Raw genomic sequence first — 19,928 nt, 5'->3', positions numbered from 1 at the left:
CACAATCTTTCAAGACCTGCATTGTCTAATAGAGCACCAGGAGTGGCTGTTGGATATTTTCTGAACTGAGATGGGCCATAAGTTTAAAATACACACTGGATTTTTATTTAAAAATTAAAACTTTCTCATTAATCATGTTGTATATTGATTACATGTTAAAATAACATTTTGAATCTATTGTGTAAAATAAAATATTAAAATTCATTTCCCCTTTTTCTTTTTACTTTTGATAACAGAGAAAGTAAAATGGAATAAACATTGCTCAGAGAGTCACTTACAATGGAGTTGGGAGGCCATTGAGGAAGTGGGACCCATGCTTGTCTCATGTCTCAGTTCTTGGAACTATGGTTAATTTGCTGACTTGTTGCTAAAAAGTTCAAGGCTGAACAGCAAACATCCTAGGTCAATGCTTGCGACAAGGACATATATGAACTTTACTTCCCCTTCATCATGGTGACCAGACTATTTGCGTTCTCACCTTGAAAGGAAACACTCCATTTTGACAACCAGAATCCTCTATTTACATAATAGGCCTAACCAATCCCTAGCTGACCTAGCCAATATCCTTCATTTACATGGAGGACCTAAATGAGAACGTCTTCCTTTTGGTTTTGCTCTTTAAAAACCTTGCCTTTCTTTGTTCCCTTTGGAGCACAATTTAGGTTGCTATCGGAATCTGCGCCCTGGATTGCAATCCCTCCTTTGCTCAAATAAATGCATTTTACTACAGCCTAAACTTTTTTTAACAGTTTTTTTTTAATTTGGTTACTAATTTTTTTTAAATTACATATATGGCTTGCAGTGTATTTTTATTGGATATTGCTGCTCTAGGAGCAGGGTCCCGGCACAACCATATCATTTGTAAAATATTGAAATACTTCTACACCACCGGAATGACAGCCCTACCCTAGTCCCCTGATCCCTTCCTGTGTCCCCACCGCCTCAGCGGTGCAGTGCCCACAACCCAGCCAGCTCATGGTAAGCCCGTCATTCCCTTGTATCCATCCCACTACTCCCAGAATGGGCCTGGACCCATGGAGAGTTGGCTTTCTCGATGTTGGTGCTGGCCCCCTGCAAACGCCCCATGTCCATCTGGCACGCACTTAATCACCAGCCCATGGCTGTTGGTGAGAAATGCAGCCTTTGCAGTGACTCTATCAGTTGTTAAACCGTTTGCATCTTCCCCACATCTATAACGCTTGCACTTAGCTCTATCATGACATTTATCAGTTTGTGTTCTAATTGTATGTCAGTCTTCCCTAATCCGATATGAGCTCAAGGATAGCAGGACAAATCTTCACCAGCCCTTTTACTTCCTGCTCCCAGTACTGTGAGCGTATGAACATGTACACATTGCACATAGGTTCTTCGTATGTATGTTGGTTGTAGGTGAGAAACAGAAAAACTCCTGAGCAGCTTCAGGAGGCTATGCAGTGGCTCTGCTGATCAGCCTCTCATATCTGAAAAGGAAGTTTTCTCCCAAAGAGATTCTGAGGTCCGTTTCCCCCTTGGGGTTCAGATACTTGGAAAGAACAAGGAGCAGAAAATCTCTGAGGGGTTTACACAATGAAGAAAGCTAGACTCTAGAGTTTAACTGTTTGGTCAGAAATCCTCGTGGCATAAAATGACCAAGTCACTTTTACTCTGTGCTTCAAGGTCTCAAGTTGATTTGGTTCTTCAAACCCCATTAATTCTGTTTCTCATTTATAGATATCTATGTGTCTCCAAACTCTCACTTGACTCAAAAATTCCAGGATACTGGATAACAAAGCTTTCTCCTCTCAGACTGTTGCTCTTACATAATAGTTGCAACACTAGGCCTTGGAAATAAAGCCATGGTCACCTAGATCACTGGAAGAAGAGCTGATAGGGCTGCCCTGGCTCACCAGTGATAAAGCTCTTGTCAGTTTGAAAGGATAAGGCATTGGATTACTTTGCACCCTGAGGGAGATCTAAACAGGTCAGCAAATCTAAAGGAATCAGACCTGTGCAACCACAGCTAGGCTTTCACTGATGTAGAAAATAAGGACTCTCAGCTCTAGGGCTTTTTCTCAACTCTCTAATCACGACTGCCGTGGAGCTGACCCAGGACATGGAGAAATGGCTTGCCCATCCGAATGCTTCATGATACTCCAACATGCTTCCACTAGGAGAGGAGGAGGCGTTTTCTCTCCTTAGAAGCATGGGCCTTAAGAGACAGGCAAAATTTGTTGATTCGTAGCCCACTGTGTTCAGACACCATACTAAATGTAGCTTACTATATAAAGTAGACATCAACCCTACCGATTCTCAGTGATGACCTGTCAGGAAAGCCATACACCCAGACTTCTCCTTTTCCTTAACCTCTCACGGCTAACTCATTAAGAAGCCATTGAGTCAGCCTCCTAAATATTTCTCCTATCACCCTCTCCTCCACCACAATTCAAGTGTCTATCATCTTCATCTGGACTTTTGAAACAGCCTCTCACAGCCTCCCTGTCACCAGGTCTTGCCCCTCCCTGCTTTCTACTACCTCCTTGAAATTGCTACCAGAGGGATATTTCTAAAATGCAAATTTGACCATATCACTCCTCTGCTCAAAATTCTTCCATAGAATGTGAAATTAAAAACTTGGTGTTTCTTATAACAAAAAATGTATTACTGCCTCACATCCCAGCAATTCTGCTTCTAGGTATTTCTCCTGAGAGAAATAAAAGGATATAGTCATCAAAAGGCTTGTAGAAGAATATTCACAGCAACTTCATTCATAAAATCAAAAACAACCTAAATATCCATTAACAGGAGAAAAATTAGCAAATCGCGGTACATACATGCTAGAGTACTACTACTCAGCATTTTTTTAAATGAACTACTAAAAACCCAACAACATGGATTAGCATTGCCATGTTTATCAAATAAAATTACAAATATTGAATGAGACACACTTTTACTAAAAATTATTTGCTGTTGTTTATCTGAAATTCAAATTTAAATGGGTATCTGAACTTCATCTGGCAAACTTAACATGGCTTAATCTCAAAAACATTATGTTAAACAAATGAAGTCAGACACAAAAGAGTAGATCCTAAGTGATTCCTTTCATATGAAGTTCATGAGTAGGCAAAATTAATATCTGGTGATAGAAATTAGAACAATAGTTGACCCTGGTGAGTATGGGTTGAGTGGAGGAGAGCCTAAGAGAAATTTCTAGGGTGATAGAAATATTTATTGAGATGGTAATTACACAGGTATATACGTTTAGCAAAACTCATCAATTTGTACACTTAATTTTACCTCAATTAAAAAATAAAAGCATCTTCTATTGATTCTCAATATCTAAACTCTTGCTTATAGCACACAAAATCCTTCCTTCTCTTGCCATTATTTTTCCATTATCCTTTCATTATCCTTCCCTAAGTGAGATGGAATTCATACTCATCATTTCATCCTCAGCTTTGGCTTTATCTCCTGTAAGCTGACGATTTGCTAAGAAAGTTTTAGACCCAGTTTTTTCACTGGTCCACAGTAGCTTGAAATCCCCCTCCGTTTATAGCACTGTTCCATTGCATTATTGTCACCATCTGCATCACACCAAATTGTAAATTCCTGGAGGGCAGGGGTCCTTCCTCTTAGTATTCATGTAGCACAATGCAAGGCACCTAATAACCACCCATTAATGAATGAACCAATCATCCATTCCAACCTCTCTCTTTAATTCGCTACCTGGAAGCTCAATATTTTCATTTTAACATTTTTTTCAAATACAATGTTAAACACATATGCACAAATAGAAAAGATATTCAAATGGGGCCAGCCGAGTGGCACGTTGGTTAGGAGTTGGCTTGGGACGCCAGCTCTGAGCAGCAGGGCCCGGTTTGGATCCCACATGAAGACCAGTGATGCTGTGCCCTCAACAACTAAGATGGTGAACAACAGCTCGACCTGGAGCTGGGATGCCGTGAGTCTCTGGCGATGGCATAGGCTGCAGTGGGGCTGGCCGGCAGCGAGCATGAGCTTTCGTGAGGTGCCATGAGCTGCCGTGAGCCGCTGTGAGCAGCCGTCCAATGGCTGGTGAGCAACTGCCTCAGCTGGGAAAAGCGCAATGATAATACCAACATGGGCCAGTGAAGTGATGTCCTCTACAACTAGACTGAAGAACAAAAAGACAGCAACTTGCCTGTTCCCCTCCCCCATTCCCCAATAAAATCTTTAAAAAAAAAAGATATTCAAATGGTCAGAAGGAAATGAATGAAGAGTAAGTTTCCTTCATTCTCTAGTTGCACAGTGACCCTAACCAGAAGCAACCACTGTATTTGATTCTAGATCACTTCAGAAATGTTCTATGCACAAGCAAGCATATTTTATGTGTACATACGTGTATATATTTCTATATCCCTCTTGTTTATATAAGTGGAAGATACTGTGCTACTTGTTCTCCATCTGCCACTCCATTGCCAACCCATTTTATGTTAGGTTCTTTGCCCCTTAGAGGTGGCCCCTGCATCCCTCATTAGCTAGATTCCCTTGCTGGCTGGTTTCCAACTGAGAGACAATAGAAGGGGGTTGGAGGGTGGGAGGAGAGAGAAGTTTGGGTGTCTCTTCTTCCTCTGCTCTGGCCCCACATCCTTGGTAGTCGCTGCACCCCTCTACACCTGCAGCTCCTTCACACAGCCCTTACTTAAGGTTCCAGCACCTTCAGCCCCTTCAGCTCCAAGACTGTACCTTAGGCGAGGTTTCCTGGAAACAGACTGAGATGGAGAGGTGCGTGCAGATGGCTTTTTTAGAAATGCTCTTGGAAAACACCCTTATAAGGAGAGATGGAAAACGGAACTGGCCAGAAGGAGATGATAACATGAAATACAGTTCAATGAGACCCAGCTGATGCTACAGGGAGCTCTAGAGCTGAGATAGCCTTTCAGAATTGTCCTAAATTGAGAAAAGTGACCTGGTCTTTTGTATCCTTGCATCACATAGTCACTGGCCATAGCCATCCCCAGCAGGGAGAATAACCTGAATGAAGCTGTCCCCTGTCATGGCTGAAGGCAACCCTGTGAAGGGTCTGCTATGGGCCAACAACAGTTGATATTCCCAGCTCCTAAAAATGGGTGCATTGGCCCTGAAAAGGAGACCTGGATAGGGAACCTCAGTTTCTGCTACAGGGTGGTAGTGGCTTCCTACTGGTTTCCTGGTCCTCGTGTCTACGTGCCTCTGTACACAGTCCATTCTTTAAAGTCTCAACATTTGAATCATCCAGGGCAAATTCTGTTTCCTGATGTGATCCTGACTGATACACATATAACACCCACATTACACACACACACACACACTTTCACTTAATATGTCTTAAAACACATTCCATGTCAGTGCATCTCAGCTTTTATTGTCTTCAACAGCTGCACAATAATTCACTGCATCAATATAATATAATACATGTATCAAGTCCCCTTCTTACACATTGAGGTTGTTTCCAGCTTTGCTCTTATAAACAATGCTGCAGTCGGCGCTGGGTACATTTTTGCACACGTCTATAAGACTAGTATAAATTCTTAATAGTGAAATTAATGGATCAAAGGCTATGTACATTTTCACTTTGATAGATATTGTCAAATTGCCTATGAATAGTTTATCTGTCATCACAAGCATATGAGAGTGGCGATATCAGCACTCCTTCACCAAATGTGTGTTCACTCCTTTTAGGAAGCCTGTTTGATTTGAGGGCTCCCAGGGGCATGTGGTCCTCTTACCCTTCTCTTCCATCACTCCTCCACATGCCTCTTTGTACACATACTTATTGTTGGACTGGAGGAAGACCACTCTTAGACTATCTATGTTTTTACCACCCATTTTTCCCAAGCCTTTTTTCTTTCTTTCATGTAGACTGTTTTATGATACATGGCCCTCAGGGCTACAATGTCATGTGTGATTAGTGAAGAAATTTCCATCTGTCCTCTCTGCCACCTGAGTTCAAGATGTCCTTAGCAATTCCATTAAGTGTCTAGAGCTAGAAAACTGGAGGTTAGCCTGGAATAATGAAACCTGTCACATGTAAATGCACTTTACTATGGAATCACTAATCAGACCAGTGCCCTACATTCTGCAAACTCTGAGACACTCAATATGTGTTTGCTGCTTGAGGATATTAGTGCTCTCAGCTTGATGCCTTTTTATAGGCATTACAACATAGTAAAGGAGGAATGATCAGAAAAAAATCAGCTTCATCAATCCCACCACTTCATTTCCAAATGTCCCCTTGAATGCCCTCCCATGCAGGCATATCATAGAGATGTATTTCATTTGTTTTGACTACGAACATTAATATGTAAATTACACTCTCTAAAATTAGCATGGAACATTCTTAGGAGTGGAAGTGAAGTTATATAATGTCAGGAATACAAAAATGAAGGGCCACCTGTTATTTTATCTAATCTGTCATTTCATCCAATGCCTTTAATCTCCTGTTTTAAAAGGAGCTACACTTGATTTTAATAGAAGTAGATATCATCCAGCATGACCTGATAAGCTTGTTACCCCCCATCAAACTTTAAGACACAACCTGTGATAAACAGACAATCGGAAAGGGCGCAAGAGTTGACAGTAGAGCTCAGGCCAGAGCTGATGACTTCCAGAGACGGAGGCAGCCTCGTGTTGTTGATGTACCATGGTAAGAGCTAAACATCATTCTTGTTTCCCTTCCTGTTACCAGGAAGACATGACCTAGGAGAGCAGATCTGGGCTGCTGCCCACTGGAAAGAAGTGCAATAGGACTGAGCTAGCCAGTGGAATCTGACTGAAGAGGACATAGGTAGGTAGAAGTCCAAGGTGCTCATCCCAGCTCTGTGCTCTAAAGCAATTCTTCAGCCTCTGGAGCCTTCAGTTTCCTCCTCTGTACCATGGTGAGGGTATCAGCTGCCTGACCTACATCACAGGGTTGTTATGAGGATCAAATGAGCACCTGCCACCCAACAGGCCCAACTGGAATGGTGTGTCCCAGTGTACTTAACGTAACAGAGACAACTTTCATAGGAAAGAAGGCCAAGGATCACCCACTAGTCAGACAGATATTTCAAGTTGTTTTTGCACTGGACTGAGGAAGAGTTTGTAATGATCTGTCCACATCCTCAGGTCATTCCCAGAGGTGATACTCATGGATGATCGAAGTCAGGAATTCATTTTTGGCCATGAAGCAAAGCAAAACTAATTGTCCCTGTATTTAAAACTCTCATAGGGACAGAAACAGTAAATAGCACCAGGCCCAGTCAGTCAACATAATTAAACAGTATTTTCATCATACAGGAGAATCAAACTCCCTAAGAGTCATTTATATTCACTGTCTCCCTTGTGTGCACACAATAAGACCCCTATGTGCTAACTACTCCTCCAAACTACTGCTCAGAGCCACCAAATGATCTCCCTACTGCTAAAGCCAACTATGCTTGTACAGTCCTCACCTTCCTGGACCCATCAGCATCATTTAACACAGTTGATCACTCCCCTCTTTTTCAATTACTTTCTTCACTTGGGTTCAGGGACACTCTTCTTTTTCCTCCTATCTTATCGACTTGCTCCTTTTCAGCTTCCTTTGTTGGTTCCATCTTTTCCTCCAAATTTCTAAATGATGGGATTTCCAGACCCAGTTCTTGCTCCTCTTCTCTAGCTACACTCAATCCCAGTGATCTCACCGAGGCTTGGGACTTTAAATACTTTCTATGTGACTATGACTCCCAAATGCACAGACAGCAACCCTGAACTTCATGCCTGTGCATCCAATTGCCTGCTCAACATCAACTTGGATGTGTAATAGACATCTCAAGCTTAACGTATCTATAGCAGAACTCTTATTTTGCAATCTGCAAACTATCTCCCATCTCTGCAAATGGCAACTCCATCCTTTCTGTTGCTGAAACCAAAAGCCTTGGAATCATCCTTGCCTCTCTCTCATACCCCATATCAAACCCATCAACAGAGCTTGGCTCTACCTTCAAAATATATCCAGAATCTAGTTATTTCTCACCACCTTTCATTTGTTCCAAGTTAACAAACCATCCCCGTTGGGCCCCTTAGAGGAATGGCTAATTCCAGATTTCAGGTACGAAGTGAGCTTAAAACACCTTGTCATCTAAGGAAGTAAAGAAACTAGCAAAGGTTTTTGAACTTGAGCCATTTAGACTCAGGAATCAGTTTGATGGGACCATCTGAGCATCAAAAGAGAAAAAAATGCAATTGCTGGAAACCTCCCATACCCCCAAATTTTAAATCCTTGAGTTTATAGTGATGTCTTTTCCTGAAGGTGAGGGGGGGGGCAGAACTCATTGGTGATATTTGGAGGATAACAGAAAACCAACTTATTTTTCTGAAATTGATAAAGAGAAAGAATCTAATATGTATGCTGATATTCTTATATCCACTGTTCCTTGGGGAAATTGATAGTTGAAAAGGAGAATCTTCTCTTTATAGAAGTATGTCAGCTAATGAAGGAATAATAGAATAGAATATTACCATTTTGCAACCTCTAATGAAATAATGTGTATAGACAATGCCCATAAAGAGCTGCAAAAGCCATTAGGTGAAGGAAACATTAAGAGGAAATTTATAATGGATGATCATACTGGACCCATCACTCAATCTTAACACCAAAAATAATGAGACAACCAGATATTTCGTGCATCTTGATGGAAGTTCACACCTACCAATTAATTTTTCTCGCCAAAATAATCAAACCTGAATCTGATCAAGCTTCTAGATATAACTAGCAGTTTCCCGGTAACACAGGGTACAAAGGAACATATTAAATAATATGGCGGGGGTGGGGGGGTGAGCAGTGTGCAATCAGCACAATTCAGAATGTGAGAAACTCTACAGGACAAATCTGATTTCTTCAGCATATAAATCAAAGGGAAATCTTTACATTAAAAGGGACTTAAAATTCATATCAACCAAATATAAAAAGTGGTAAGAATTTTTAAATATGCTTTTGGATGGCAATATCGGGAATAGACCTGCCCAATAAATATATAATATGAGCCACATGTGTAATCTTAAATTTTCTCATAGCCACATGAAAAAAGTGAAAAGAAAGAGATGAAATTAATTTTAATAATAATTTTAACCTAATAGATGCAAAATATTATCATCTAGTCATAAAAATAATCATTAGACAGATATTCAATATTTTACATTATTAAGAGGTATTTTACTTTTGTTGTACTGCCTTTGAAATCCAGTGTGTATTTTACACGTGCAACACATCTCAATTTAGATAAGTCACATTTCAAGCGCTCAATAGTCACATATTTCTAGTGGCTACTATATTGGACAGCATAAAAGAAAGTTCTTACTAATATTAAAGTTCTGGTTACATAGTGAAAACCTTCTTGTTTTCAAGGGGCACAAGTGATGTCGTGAATTTCTAGGCATAAATAATGAGGAAGGAGAGTTCTTTTCTGAACCCTATCTGCTTCTGGCCCACAGGGTGTTCTTCTGTGAGGTCATGGGGTTGGATTAGATAATATCCATATGGACATTCACCTCCCATCTTCATAAATACATAAGATCTGGGCCTGAGCCTGAGACACTGGCAGGGTGACCTTGAGCATCCTACTTGACTCACTTGATTCCTATGTTTCCTCCTGTCCCATGATGATGGTGGCTCCCCAGCAAAAGTTTACTCCCCAAGTAGACTGCCTTGTGAGCAGTATAATACACAAATATAATGCCCCAAGCACACATATTGGGTTGTTGGAAAAGTTATGATGCATTTTTGCCACAAAAAAACATAGAAAAAATACGTCATGACTTTTCTGACAACCCAATATATATACACAGTGACTCTGACCAGTAACACTTAGCTGTAACTTGATTAAAAGTATGAACATATTAGGGGAGAGAGCAGGGGTGGTCAGCCATAATGCATTTACAAGAGGATTGCATGGAGGCAAATATTGTCTGTGCCCCACCGAAGGCAGTTCCTTAGAGTAGTAAAGGTTGAGCCAGGCTGTCTTCTCATGATTCCTTTTTTTTTTTTTAGAAGCTGCTACACACTGGACACTTTGCATCTATTATTTCTAGAATTTCTAACAATACAGTTCATCATTAACAAAAAATAGAGCTCAGAGAATTTAGCAAACAAAACTAAAATTACCCATCTAATAAGGTGGTAACTGGAAGATCTGGAAAGTCAAAGCCTGCTTTATGGACCCCAGATTCTATGCTTCCTCCCCCTGCTAAGCGAATTTCTTGTTACCACCTGTCCCCAGATCCAGCTTACCAGGTCTCAGGTAGTTACAACCACCCTTGGTACTCCCACGTATTTCCTGGGGGTATGCTCCTACTTACAGAACTGTCCTAAGCTAACTACCATCTGAACTACCATCTCCTCTGTTATTGAGCCCATGTCCTTCCTGAAAACCCCTAGAGGAGGGTGGGGTAGGAAAATCCCTCTAAGGCAAAGCCAATAACCTACAAAGAAAGCCTACCTTGAATTTCGTGAAAAAGTTCAGCTGAAAAGAGGCTTCCTGTTACCTAAAAACAATGCTGAGGTTTACAACTTTCAGATCTTTCTGGAAAGACTGGGACACCTTAGGTCTTGAACAAGGTCTTCCTGAGACGTTTCATAGCTGTTGCCTCAGTGGGCTGTGGCTGAAGTAATAAAGTCAGTCTCTCTCTCTCTCTCTCTCTCTCTCTCTCTCTCTCTCTCTCTCTCTCTCTCTCTCACACACACACACACACACACACAATTTCTCTCAGGTTTGTCAATATAAAAAACGTCCAAACCTGCAGAGAAATTTTATGAGTCTATTTGAGCCACGCTGATGACATATGCCAGGGAGCAAGATCTCAAATACTTCAGAGAGTAACAGTTTTGCAACTTCTTTTATGCATTTGAAATTAAGAGGATAAAGAAGATTACATGGAGCTGGGAAAAAGCAAGGCAGGGATTGAATTACAGGATAGCTAATAAAATTATGTGCTCTCTAAGAGTGGTTATTCCAAAGGTATGTTAGCCTTGATGTACAGAAGTAATGTACAGGGCTTGCTCAAGGCAAAGATCAACCTTATACTAAAAATTTCTATGTCTAGGGCATGACTACCTTCCATGATCTGTTCAGTTAGTAATCTATGATCAGATCACCCTGTGAAGTTACTTTCCATAGAACTCCTTTTCTGTCCACAGGTTTCTTTGGGACATCTATTCCCAGTTCCATCAGAGCTGGCTTCTAGGGTTCCTTGATGCTCCTGCTGTTACCTGTCCTTGGTTTGTACCACTTCCCAGGGTTTTGAGAACACAGTACAGGCACAGCTCTAGTCCCTGCTTATACTTCTCAGCTAGTGATTGCTAAAATGCCCCTTGGAAATTACAGTCGTTTTTTACTCTAGGGCTGTCCCATATATTATCTCATTTCATTGGAGAACCAATACTCTACAGTTCTGTCCAGGTACCTGAGTTCATCCTGACTCTGTGTGTAGCACTGCACTCTCATTGGACTCAAATGATTCTTCCACCGACCTCTCCTTCACCTTCAGGCAGATACGTTTCCATCATCAAGAGGAGATTCTGCTCAGGAGTTCTCAAAATGGCACCCTCTCAGCAGGCTTCGAGACTATATACAAATGAGTTGCTGACCAGGGCTCATCACCTTTTAGAGGTTGATATAACCAGTCCCACCTGGTATCCTTTGTTGTTAAGGTCCTAGAGCAGCGGTTCTCAACCTGTGGGTCGTGACCCCTTTGGAGGTTGAACTACCTTTTCACAGGGGTCGTCTAAGACCATCAGAAAACAAAAACATATTTACATTACAATTCATAACAGTAGCAAAATTACAGTTATATAGTAGCAACGAAAATAATTTTATGGTTGGGGGTCACCACAACATGAGGAACTGTATTAAGGGGTCGCGGCATTAGAAAGGTTGAGAACCACTGCCCTAGAGTCATTTGGGCTACTCTTAGAAATGCCCCCATTAAAACTGTCGATGTTCAGGAGTTTTCAGATCTATGAGTAAGTGGGAGGAATAACAACTTGACTTATCACAGTAGGAACTTTTCCAGGAAGAAAAAACAGGCCTATCTCTGTGGCTATGTAGTTTTAAGGTGACCCATAGCAGGACAGCACCTTGACCATAGTTAATTATTCGTTATTGAAAACATGCTCTTTACCAAAGGTTTTAGTCCATCACTCAGAAAAAAACTCATAAAATATTCTTTAATGTATATATTTTTTAATTTTTGCAAAGTGAGAAAATACATGACTCTTTAGGACAAGGAATGCATGTGGTAAAAAGCAACTAATGTCACTGAGACCTGCTAGGAATAGAATTCCAGAAGACCTGGCAAGAAATTGCACTCCCTCCAGAGTAAATCTCAAAGGTATACTGGGACGGCAGGGAGGTAAGGGCCCTGAGCTGAACCCAATTAGTGCTCCATAAACAAATGAGAGCATTTTGCTTTCTGCCCAATTTCAGGCCCACCTTCCAAGCAGCTCGGATGATGAGTTATTAAGGAAAAAAAAAGAAAATTGAAATTACCATAGCAATTCAATTTACAAAGTGAATACTATTTGATTTGTGGAAGAACAGCATGTTTTGTTTTGTTTTGTTTTATGTCAGAACTTCTGAATGGCAATTCCAGAAAAAATGTGCTGAGTCATGGATCCCTAAAGATGACAGATTTTGACAAGAACATGTTTGGGGGAAGGCAAGAGCTGTGACAGTTGTACAAGTTAGCAACAAAAGAGGCTCATTATTCTTCTTCTAAATGAGGCCCTTCAGTGCAAATAGTTACCCCACACCTGTGCCCAGGAGCACTTGGTCCCTCCCTCAGACACTGAGAAGCCACACAATAAAGAGTAATAACAAAAATAATAACAGCTGATATTTACTGAACATGTACCAGGCATCTATATGGGTTATCTTATGTAATTCCCACAATGCCCCTGACATGTTTGACAAATGAGGCTAAATAATTGGCTCACAATCACCCAGCCACAGGAACTGGCTAGAATTCAAACCCAGGAATCACAGCCTTAACAAGCATGCATATTGCATCTCCAAATATTATCTCTGTATTCATAGATTTCTGTTCAGTGTCACCAGTTGTGGTTAAACGCGTTACTCAAAGTGACATCTTATTAATTAGCTTCCTTCAGACACAATTGACTGTAGAGCAAAAGGCCCTGAGATTGTTAGTTATGAAGAAGAAATTGTTTGGCATTGCTATTGTGTTGTGTATTTTACATGTTCAATATAATACTCCTTCTAAGTAAAAGAAATGAGACATTCTTTCCTTAAAAATAGAGCTCTTCTATATTTCCTAGAACATCCTGAGTTAAGATACTCCTATATTGATTGCTAGAAGTTGAGGCTTTCTGAGGTCACGGGACTTTCCAGCCAGCGCATCACAACTGACATGCCATTCGGTCATGACCTCTCAGTGCTGGAACTCCTGATTCTTGGGAATTGTTCCTCTTGGGGCCTTTAAAAGTTGATGGCTGAATCTTTTCCCCTGATGCCATGGTTGCCCTAGAGAAAATTAGATCACCAACTGGCTCCTAGGAGGAGAGAGAGAGAGAGAGAGAGAGAAGGAAACAGGAGACTGAAAGGAGGAGGGAGGAAGTGTCAAACTCTTACTTCACACCTTCCCCCAGCTCAGTCCCAGGCACTTGGAATGTCAAGAAATATTTTTTGAATCACAAAAGAAATATTATATTCTAGTCAGTATAATTTCATTAAGTGTGTTTTTTAAATGCTAATTCCTAGGAAATGAGTGAGTCATGAATAATTATTTACATAAATATGACATCTCTATCCACTAAAAGGTTGGCTTTGATATCAACCCTCCCAACTAGGCTTTGTTTCCTAGTCATGTAAGAAATCAAAGGGTTTACTAGAAACCTTTCTCATTGTGCTTTTGGAAATTACTTATATAGTTGTCCATACCATGATAATGATATTTTTTACCATACAATGAGAATCATAATTCCCATCTCACAGGGCAATTATGAGGGATAAATAATATAATGTACTTGGAACATATTAAGAATTCCATTAAAGATTGGCAAGGTCATCATTAAGAATCTTATAGAGGAATCTGTTCCCTTTTCTTCAAAAGCATTCTGTAGGACTGACATATTAGCTTTTTGGAAAGCAATGGTCAAAATAATTTAGCAAATTGACTTTTCAATATGCTGATGTCCAATCACCAAATTCTGGGGTCTGAAGCGGACATCTGGTAATTTATGTTTTCACATTCAAGTGAAATGTCCCTGTATATAATTTAGGGGTGGAGAGGGGGAGAAGGGAAAAAGCAACCAAACTGATGCAAAACAAACAAAAATATTTTATTGTATCTTAAAATTCATTCCCTAGACAATGGATAATGCACATATTGGATGATATTAGTAGACATAGTGAAGATGCATTTGGACAATTATCAACATTGATGAATGTGGGTATGTCATAAAAATTAAACTTTTTCAGGTTATCAAATTTCCTGAATATCATCTCAGCAAGAAGGAACTTTCAACACAAAAACATTTAATTTTTTAAAATGTCACTCTTTTGATTTACTAACCTTGACAGTCACTAAAAAATGAGGTACAGTAAACTTTCCAGAAGTCTGAGTATGGAGCAGAGAAGTCCAAGGCACTTTGGAGCCCCATTATTTCATTATTGAATAGGGTTAAGTCAGTTATGAAATTCCCTCTACTCCAGGTTTACTGCATAGAAAAGCCCTATTTAACCACCTCCATGAGGTGTTGTGGTGATTCATGCTTATAAAGTGCTTCAGGTGCCTTTGAAGAAAGGCAACATAGAAGTATGAAATAATCTTACATATTTCAAAAGAAATGAAAAGACAATTTTGGCACAATGGGGAGAGTGCCTCCTATTTAAAGAACCACACTTGCCTTTTTATAAAAACTCACCAGCTCAGTGGTTTATTGTTTTGTTTTGTTTTTTTTTTTAAGAGAAAAAATGTTTCCGTGTTACCAGTCTTAATAACATTCATTGTCAACCCAGACGGTGTTATCAGAATCACTTGAAGAGTTCGTTAAAAATACAGATCCTTGGCCCACAGCCCAGGCCTACAGGATTAGTCCCTGAGAGGGGTACTCAGGCAGCTGTATTTTGAAAAGGATCTACAGCGGATTCTGATGCATACCAGAGTTTTAAAAAATTTTTTAAGAAAAATGTCCATCTATGAAACATTGATTTCTTCCTAGAACATTTTTCTTAAGAGTGAATGAAGTTAAATCAGGGTATCAACTTCTTATTGCCTTTTTCCTTTCCCATGTCCCTCACAGACTCAGCACATCACACGCGCGCGCACACAAACACACACACACACTTTTTAGTTCTGCCCTTGAATTAACATGTGATAGTGGCAAAATTGGATAGTAGCAAATAAATTGAGAAGATATGTAAGGACTTGCAATTCATCCCCACTGTGCCCGAAGCAAATGGATGTTTCCCATTTGCCAGAATGGAATGGTTTAAATATGCTTTTCCAATTTGGAAACAGGTAAAATCAGCACTTCCTGGGAAACACCAGCTGAATGGATGCTGACAAACAAAAAGCGAGCCAGACTGTAGAAGCCAACCATGAAGAAAGGCTACCGGTGACTACTCCTCTGCTTGGAGATTGCCCGTATCTCAGCAAATACCTTAGGAACTGAAGCAATTTATGCTCAGTGGGCACCAAACATGCGGGTGCTTCATCAGGTAAATAAAATAGGATAATGAAAACTGGTGACTATAATATAAACTGTCTTTTTTTTTAACAGTCAATTTGCTCCACTGCAATTCTTAATGCTGTTTTAGTAACTACTTTCATTTCCTGACTGGCTCAAAGTCTTCTATTTACTGGTTAAACATAGAGAAGAGAGTGGTTTAGTCCCTAGTGGTCTTCACATATATCTTGTCATGCTGCTTGCAGTTTTAAAACACAAGAGTCCCCTTGCAATGGAACTAATGGTCTGCAGATAAATTATTTCTTTACACAGAGAAAGTCTTTTGAGTCTGGCCAAAATTTTCACAATGTCAAGAACTCATGAATAATAACATCCAGAATTGTCTCATTTCTTGGGAAGAGGAAACAAAAATACAGGAGATAGAGAATAGGATATGTTTTTGTTTTTGTTTTTAAATTCATTCAGAGTCAGCCACAGTGAAATTTTGCTATGAAACAACAGTCCTGTGCTGCCTTCCAATATTCCTCTAAACATTTGAGGCAACTTTGTACAGAAAGGTTGTTGGAGCTGGCTTGGGGAGTTGCTTGTTGCATGTTTCCCAGGAGGGTAAGGCTGCCAGCAGCAGAATAAAACCTCCCAGCAGGACACAGAAGCCACTAAAATAAAATGCAATGTCATAGGTCTGGGTCCAGTCATAAAACCAACCTGTAAAGAGAGTAAGGAAAAAGTGAGTTTAATAGAAATCATATGAATATGAAGCCCATACTCTAATTTCCTCAATTTTCTATGCAGTTAGAATTAGGATCTATATTACATCTACTCCCCAAGTGGCCTACTGGGATTTAGAAGAGGAGGGTTTCTCAGATATTTGGACAAGAATAAGCAGGCTTGGGGATGTCTCCCAAATAAAGAATAAACACAAATCCCTGAGCAAGACTATTGGCCTTTTCAACTATATCAAAGTGACTTTGAAGAAATCATTATCATGAGACATTCCATGCAGATTTATTTTGTGCAAACCTGTGCTATTACTATAGTCTGAATTTTTGTATCTGGAGATGTCACAAAGAAGAACAGTAAAACGGGTTGACTTTAAAATAAATATCTTACCAATAATTGGTGGTCCAAGGCTATTTCCAAGTCCAGCAAAGAACATTAATATCCCATAGGCATGGGCTAACTTTTCAATTCCCACAGTCTTCGTGGTCACATACGGGAAGATGGACCAATTACCGGTAAGAAACCCTAGGATCGCAGAAAGTATTGCCAACGTGACATAACTTTTGGCAAATGGAATTGCACACAAGGCCAGGCCCGTGAGTATTAAGGTAGCTATGTAAAGATATAAAGTATTAATCCACTTGAAGTCAGCCAGTATCCCTAAAATGAGTTTACCAACTGCTGTCATAATGCCAATAATGGAAATAAGAGGCATAACAAACTCTTCGTCTTTCACATTTGAACTTCTTGCTACATCTTCCATAAGTAACGAAGGTGGAAACCCTCCGATGTCAAAAAGAAAGATAGCGATGAAGAGTGCTGAAAATACTTTGTTTTTGAAAAGAGCCATAGTTTCTCCACAGTAGTTTTTATACAATTGCCACTTCCTCTTAGCGAGCTGTTTGCAAAAATATGTCTGTTCTGCCACTTTCTTTTTGTACGTTTCAGTCTCTTTTGTGTGTGCCATTGTTGTTGGGTTTTTATGAAGTAGATTTTCCCGTTTCCAGTCACCATTGGCTAACGTGCTCTTGTGTGTTTCCTCACTACCATAGCTCTTTTCAAGAATGTGTACGTTTTCTTCTAGGTTCTTTTCTTTGTCATTGTAAATGGAGTATCTATCAGGTACATTTTCCAGAGCTGTTTTTTCAGGCAAAGGGCCTTCAGAGGACTGGAGGGGTCTCATCAGACTGCCACAGGCTAATATATTTAAAGCTAAAGCACCCACAATCAGCAAGCACCCATCCAGTCCATAGAACTCAATCAGTAGTCTCTGCAGAGCAGCATATATAAAAAGTCCAACACTTGAACCTAAAAAGGAAACAGGAGCTGTTCAATCTTAATCTCGTAGACTGCAGGACTTTCAGGACGAGCGTTATCATAATTCAATTTCATTTTTACACTGCTCGTGCATGCCTTCATACGAAAATCATTGCAAGACTATTAAAGATAATGATAATAACAACAATAACATCAAAACTGATAGACTATTTAAGAGTTAGCATTTGTAGTTCAGACACTGTGTTAAGCACTTTACATTGCATTATCTTAATTCGTATAATGATCACATTGTGTAGGTCCTATTAGTACTCCCAACCTACACATGAAGTGACCTAGGGCTAGCTAGCAAGGTTGAGAAATTTACCATAGACCACAAAGCTGTAAATGGTGTAAGTAGGAGTTACAATCTGACTCCTGGAGCCCATATTCTTAACAAATACCTTACGCAACTGCTATTTTTTGCACTTATATGCTATATATTTATTTATCCCCTTTGCAAAAGCCAATTTTTATATTTGATTTTTTGAGAAGAAGAATATATTTTAATTTTTATGGGAGAATAAATTAATGGTGTGATAGTGCAAATCCATTGCTGAATCACCAGAAAAAACTATTCATATTCCTAAACTATGAAAAGAGTAAACTGGAATTTGATAGGGCATTTAAATTACAAAGTATGCCTGATTTGCACATCCATGCAACACACTGCAGATTCTCCAGCTTTTAGCATAGATCACACTAAACACACTGGAATAGCAAGTTATATCAACCCAATTAATTTGCAGTGTTCTAATACAGTTCTGATTTTTAAAACTGAGTATTTTAAAATATAAATACCATTGAAAAAGCTACATGTAAAAGCAGGAGAGAAATAAATGGATCTGTTAACAACAACAACAACAAAACATAAATAGGTTGATCATAATTTTAAAAGGATCTGTACCAAATTACGTCATAACCCCAACAGGATGCCATGCTTGCAGTAAAAACTCACCTTATCAAAAATTCTTACATATAACCAAATGGCCCTGTCTTAGATGTGTAAGAAAACATTTTTTTGGGGGGGACCATGGTTGTCTCTTTCTAACATTTTAAAAGTTAACTTTTTAATCCCCCCCCAAAAAAATCTTTGTATGTAATTGTTAATTAACAGCTCATATTAATGTAATGGTAGCTAAAATAGTATCTTTTTGTGGCTACTAAGAGAGTAAGTGTCTCTTCGCTGACTATTGAAAAGTAATAATATTGATAGTAGACAAATTTAATTCTTCCCTTATCTTTTAAAACTGGTACATAATTTGAAAGTTCAAAGGCACTTCAGAAAACTGAAAGGATTCAAAATAGGACCTTTTCATGCACTTCAGCACTGCATTAGTATTCATTCACTGTTAATTCCCATTTTTGTCTAACTCCATTTCTTTGTATAGATTCTAACGAAGTACCATACCATCAGATACTTAAAAATACTCTTGGTGTTTTGTAAGTTCTATATGTTGACCTTTAATTGAGAAAAATAAACAACCTCTCCATTGCTCACCAACCCAGTTTAGCTCTCAACATCATGAAATATAAGGGAAATATAGTAAGTCAATTCATCCGAAATTTATTGAATACCTATGATATGCTAAGTATCTGACAGGGCAGCAAAGTCAAATTATACCTTAGACACTAGTTTCCTCAGCCTATCTCCGACAAGAACGCAGCCACAGCTTAGAAAGTTGCAGGAATTCTTTCAGAGCAACAAAGAGTCATTCGGAGCTTTCTTGTGGAACTGTGTAAACTGAAAAACTATAATTTTTAGTTTTTAAAAAGAAAATCCTAATTTAAAAATCATCAGGGATAACTGAAATAAAGCACTCATCATGTTTCCATGTATGTCTAAATTGTACAATATCACAAAGAGGGAAAATATTAATTGATGTTCAGGGAATCTGAAACAATGAGAGATATACCCATGCTTTAACTCATTAATGCCAGGGGTCAATAAACTTTTTCTGTAAAAGACCAGAGAATAAGTATTTAAGGCACTGTGGGCCATATGATCTCTGTTGCAAATGCTCAACTCTGTCCTTGAAGCACAAATGCAGTCAGAGAAAGACTGTAAAAGGAATAGCATGGTTGGGTTCCAATACAATTTTATTTATGGACACTGAAATGTGAATTTCACATAATTTTCACATGCCATGAAATATTTTTCTTTTGAGTTTTTTAAGCTATGCAAAAATGCAAAAATCATTTTTAGCTTGTGAGCTGTCCAAAAACAGGCAGT

The 19,928-nt window shown here is 39.3% G+C and overlaps 1 protein-coding gene and 1 pseudogene across 2 annotated transcripts in view; both read right to left on the bottom strand.

Annotated features, from left to right (window-relative positions):
- LOC109380617 (testis-expressed sequence 9 protein-like) overlaps nt 1-5,562 on the bottom strand; it is an 8,486-nt pseudogene extending 2,924 nt beyond the window's left edge.
- Nucleotides 5,563-14,287: 8,725 nt separating this feature from the next.
- Nucleotides 14,288-19,928, bottom strand: part of SLC16A9 (solute carrier family 16 member 9) — a 50,669-nt gene continuing 45,028 nt past the window's right edge. For both annotated transcript variants that reach the window (XM_019638422.1, XM_019638423.1), the window contains 2 exons: nt 16,772-17,689; nt 14,288-16,366 (listed from right to left, as the gene is read on the bottom strand). In XM_019638422.1, the coding sequence (XP_019493967.1) occupies nt 16,188-16,366; nt 16,772-17,689 (1,097 nt within the window). In that variant the 3' untranslated portion in view covers nt 14,288-16,187. The remainder of the gene's footprint in view (nt 16,367-16,771; nt 17,690-19,928) is intronic.

Source organism: Hipposideros armiger, unplaced genomic scaffold, assembly GCF_001890085.2.
Source record: "Hipposideros armiger isolate ML-2016 unplaced genomic scaffold, ASM189008v1 scaffold_39, whole genome shotgun sequence".
Classification (NCBI taxonomy): domain Eukaryota; kingdom Metazoa; phylum Chordata; class Mammalia; order Chiroptera; family Hipposideridae; genus Hipposideros; species Hipposideros armiger.
The sequence above is the reverse complement of the archived record's forward strand: the minus strand, read 5'-3'. Positions and strand labels throughout refer to the sequence as shown.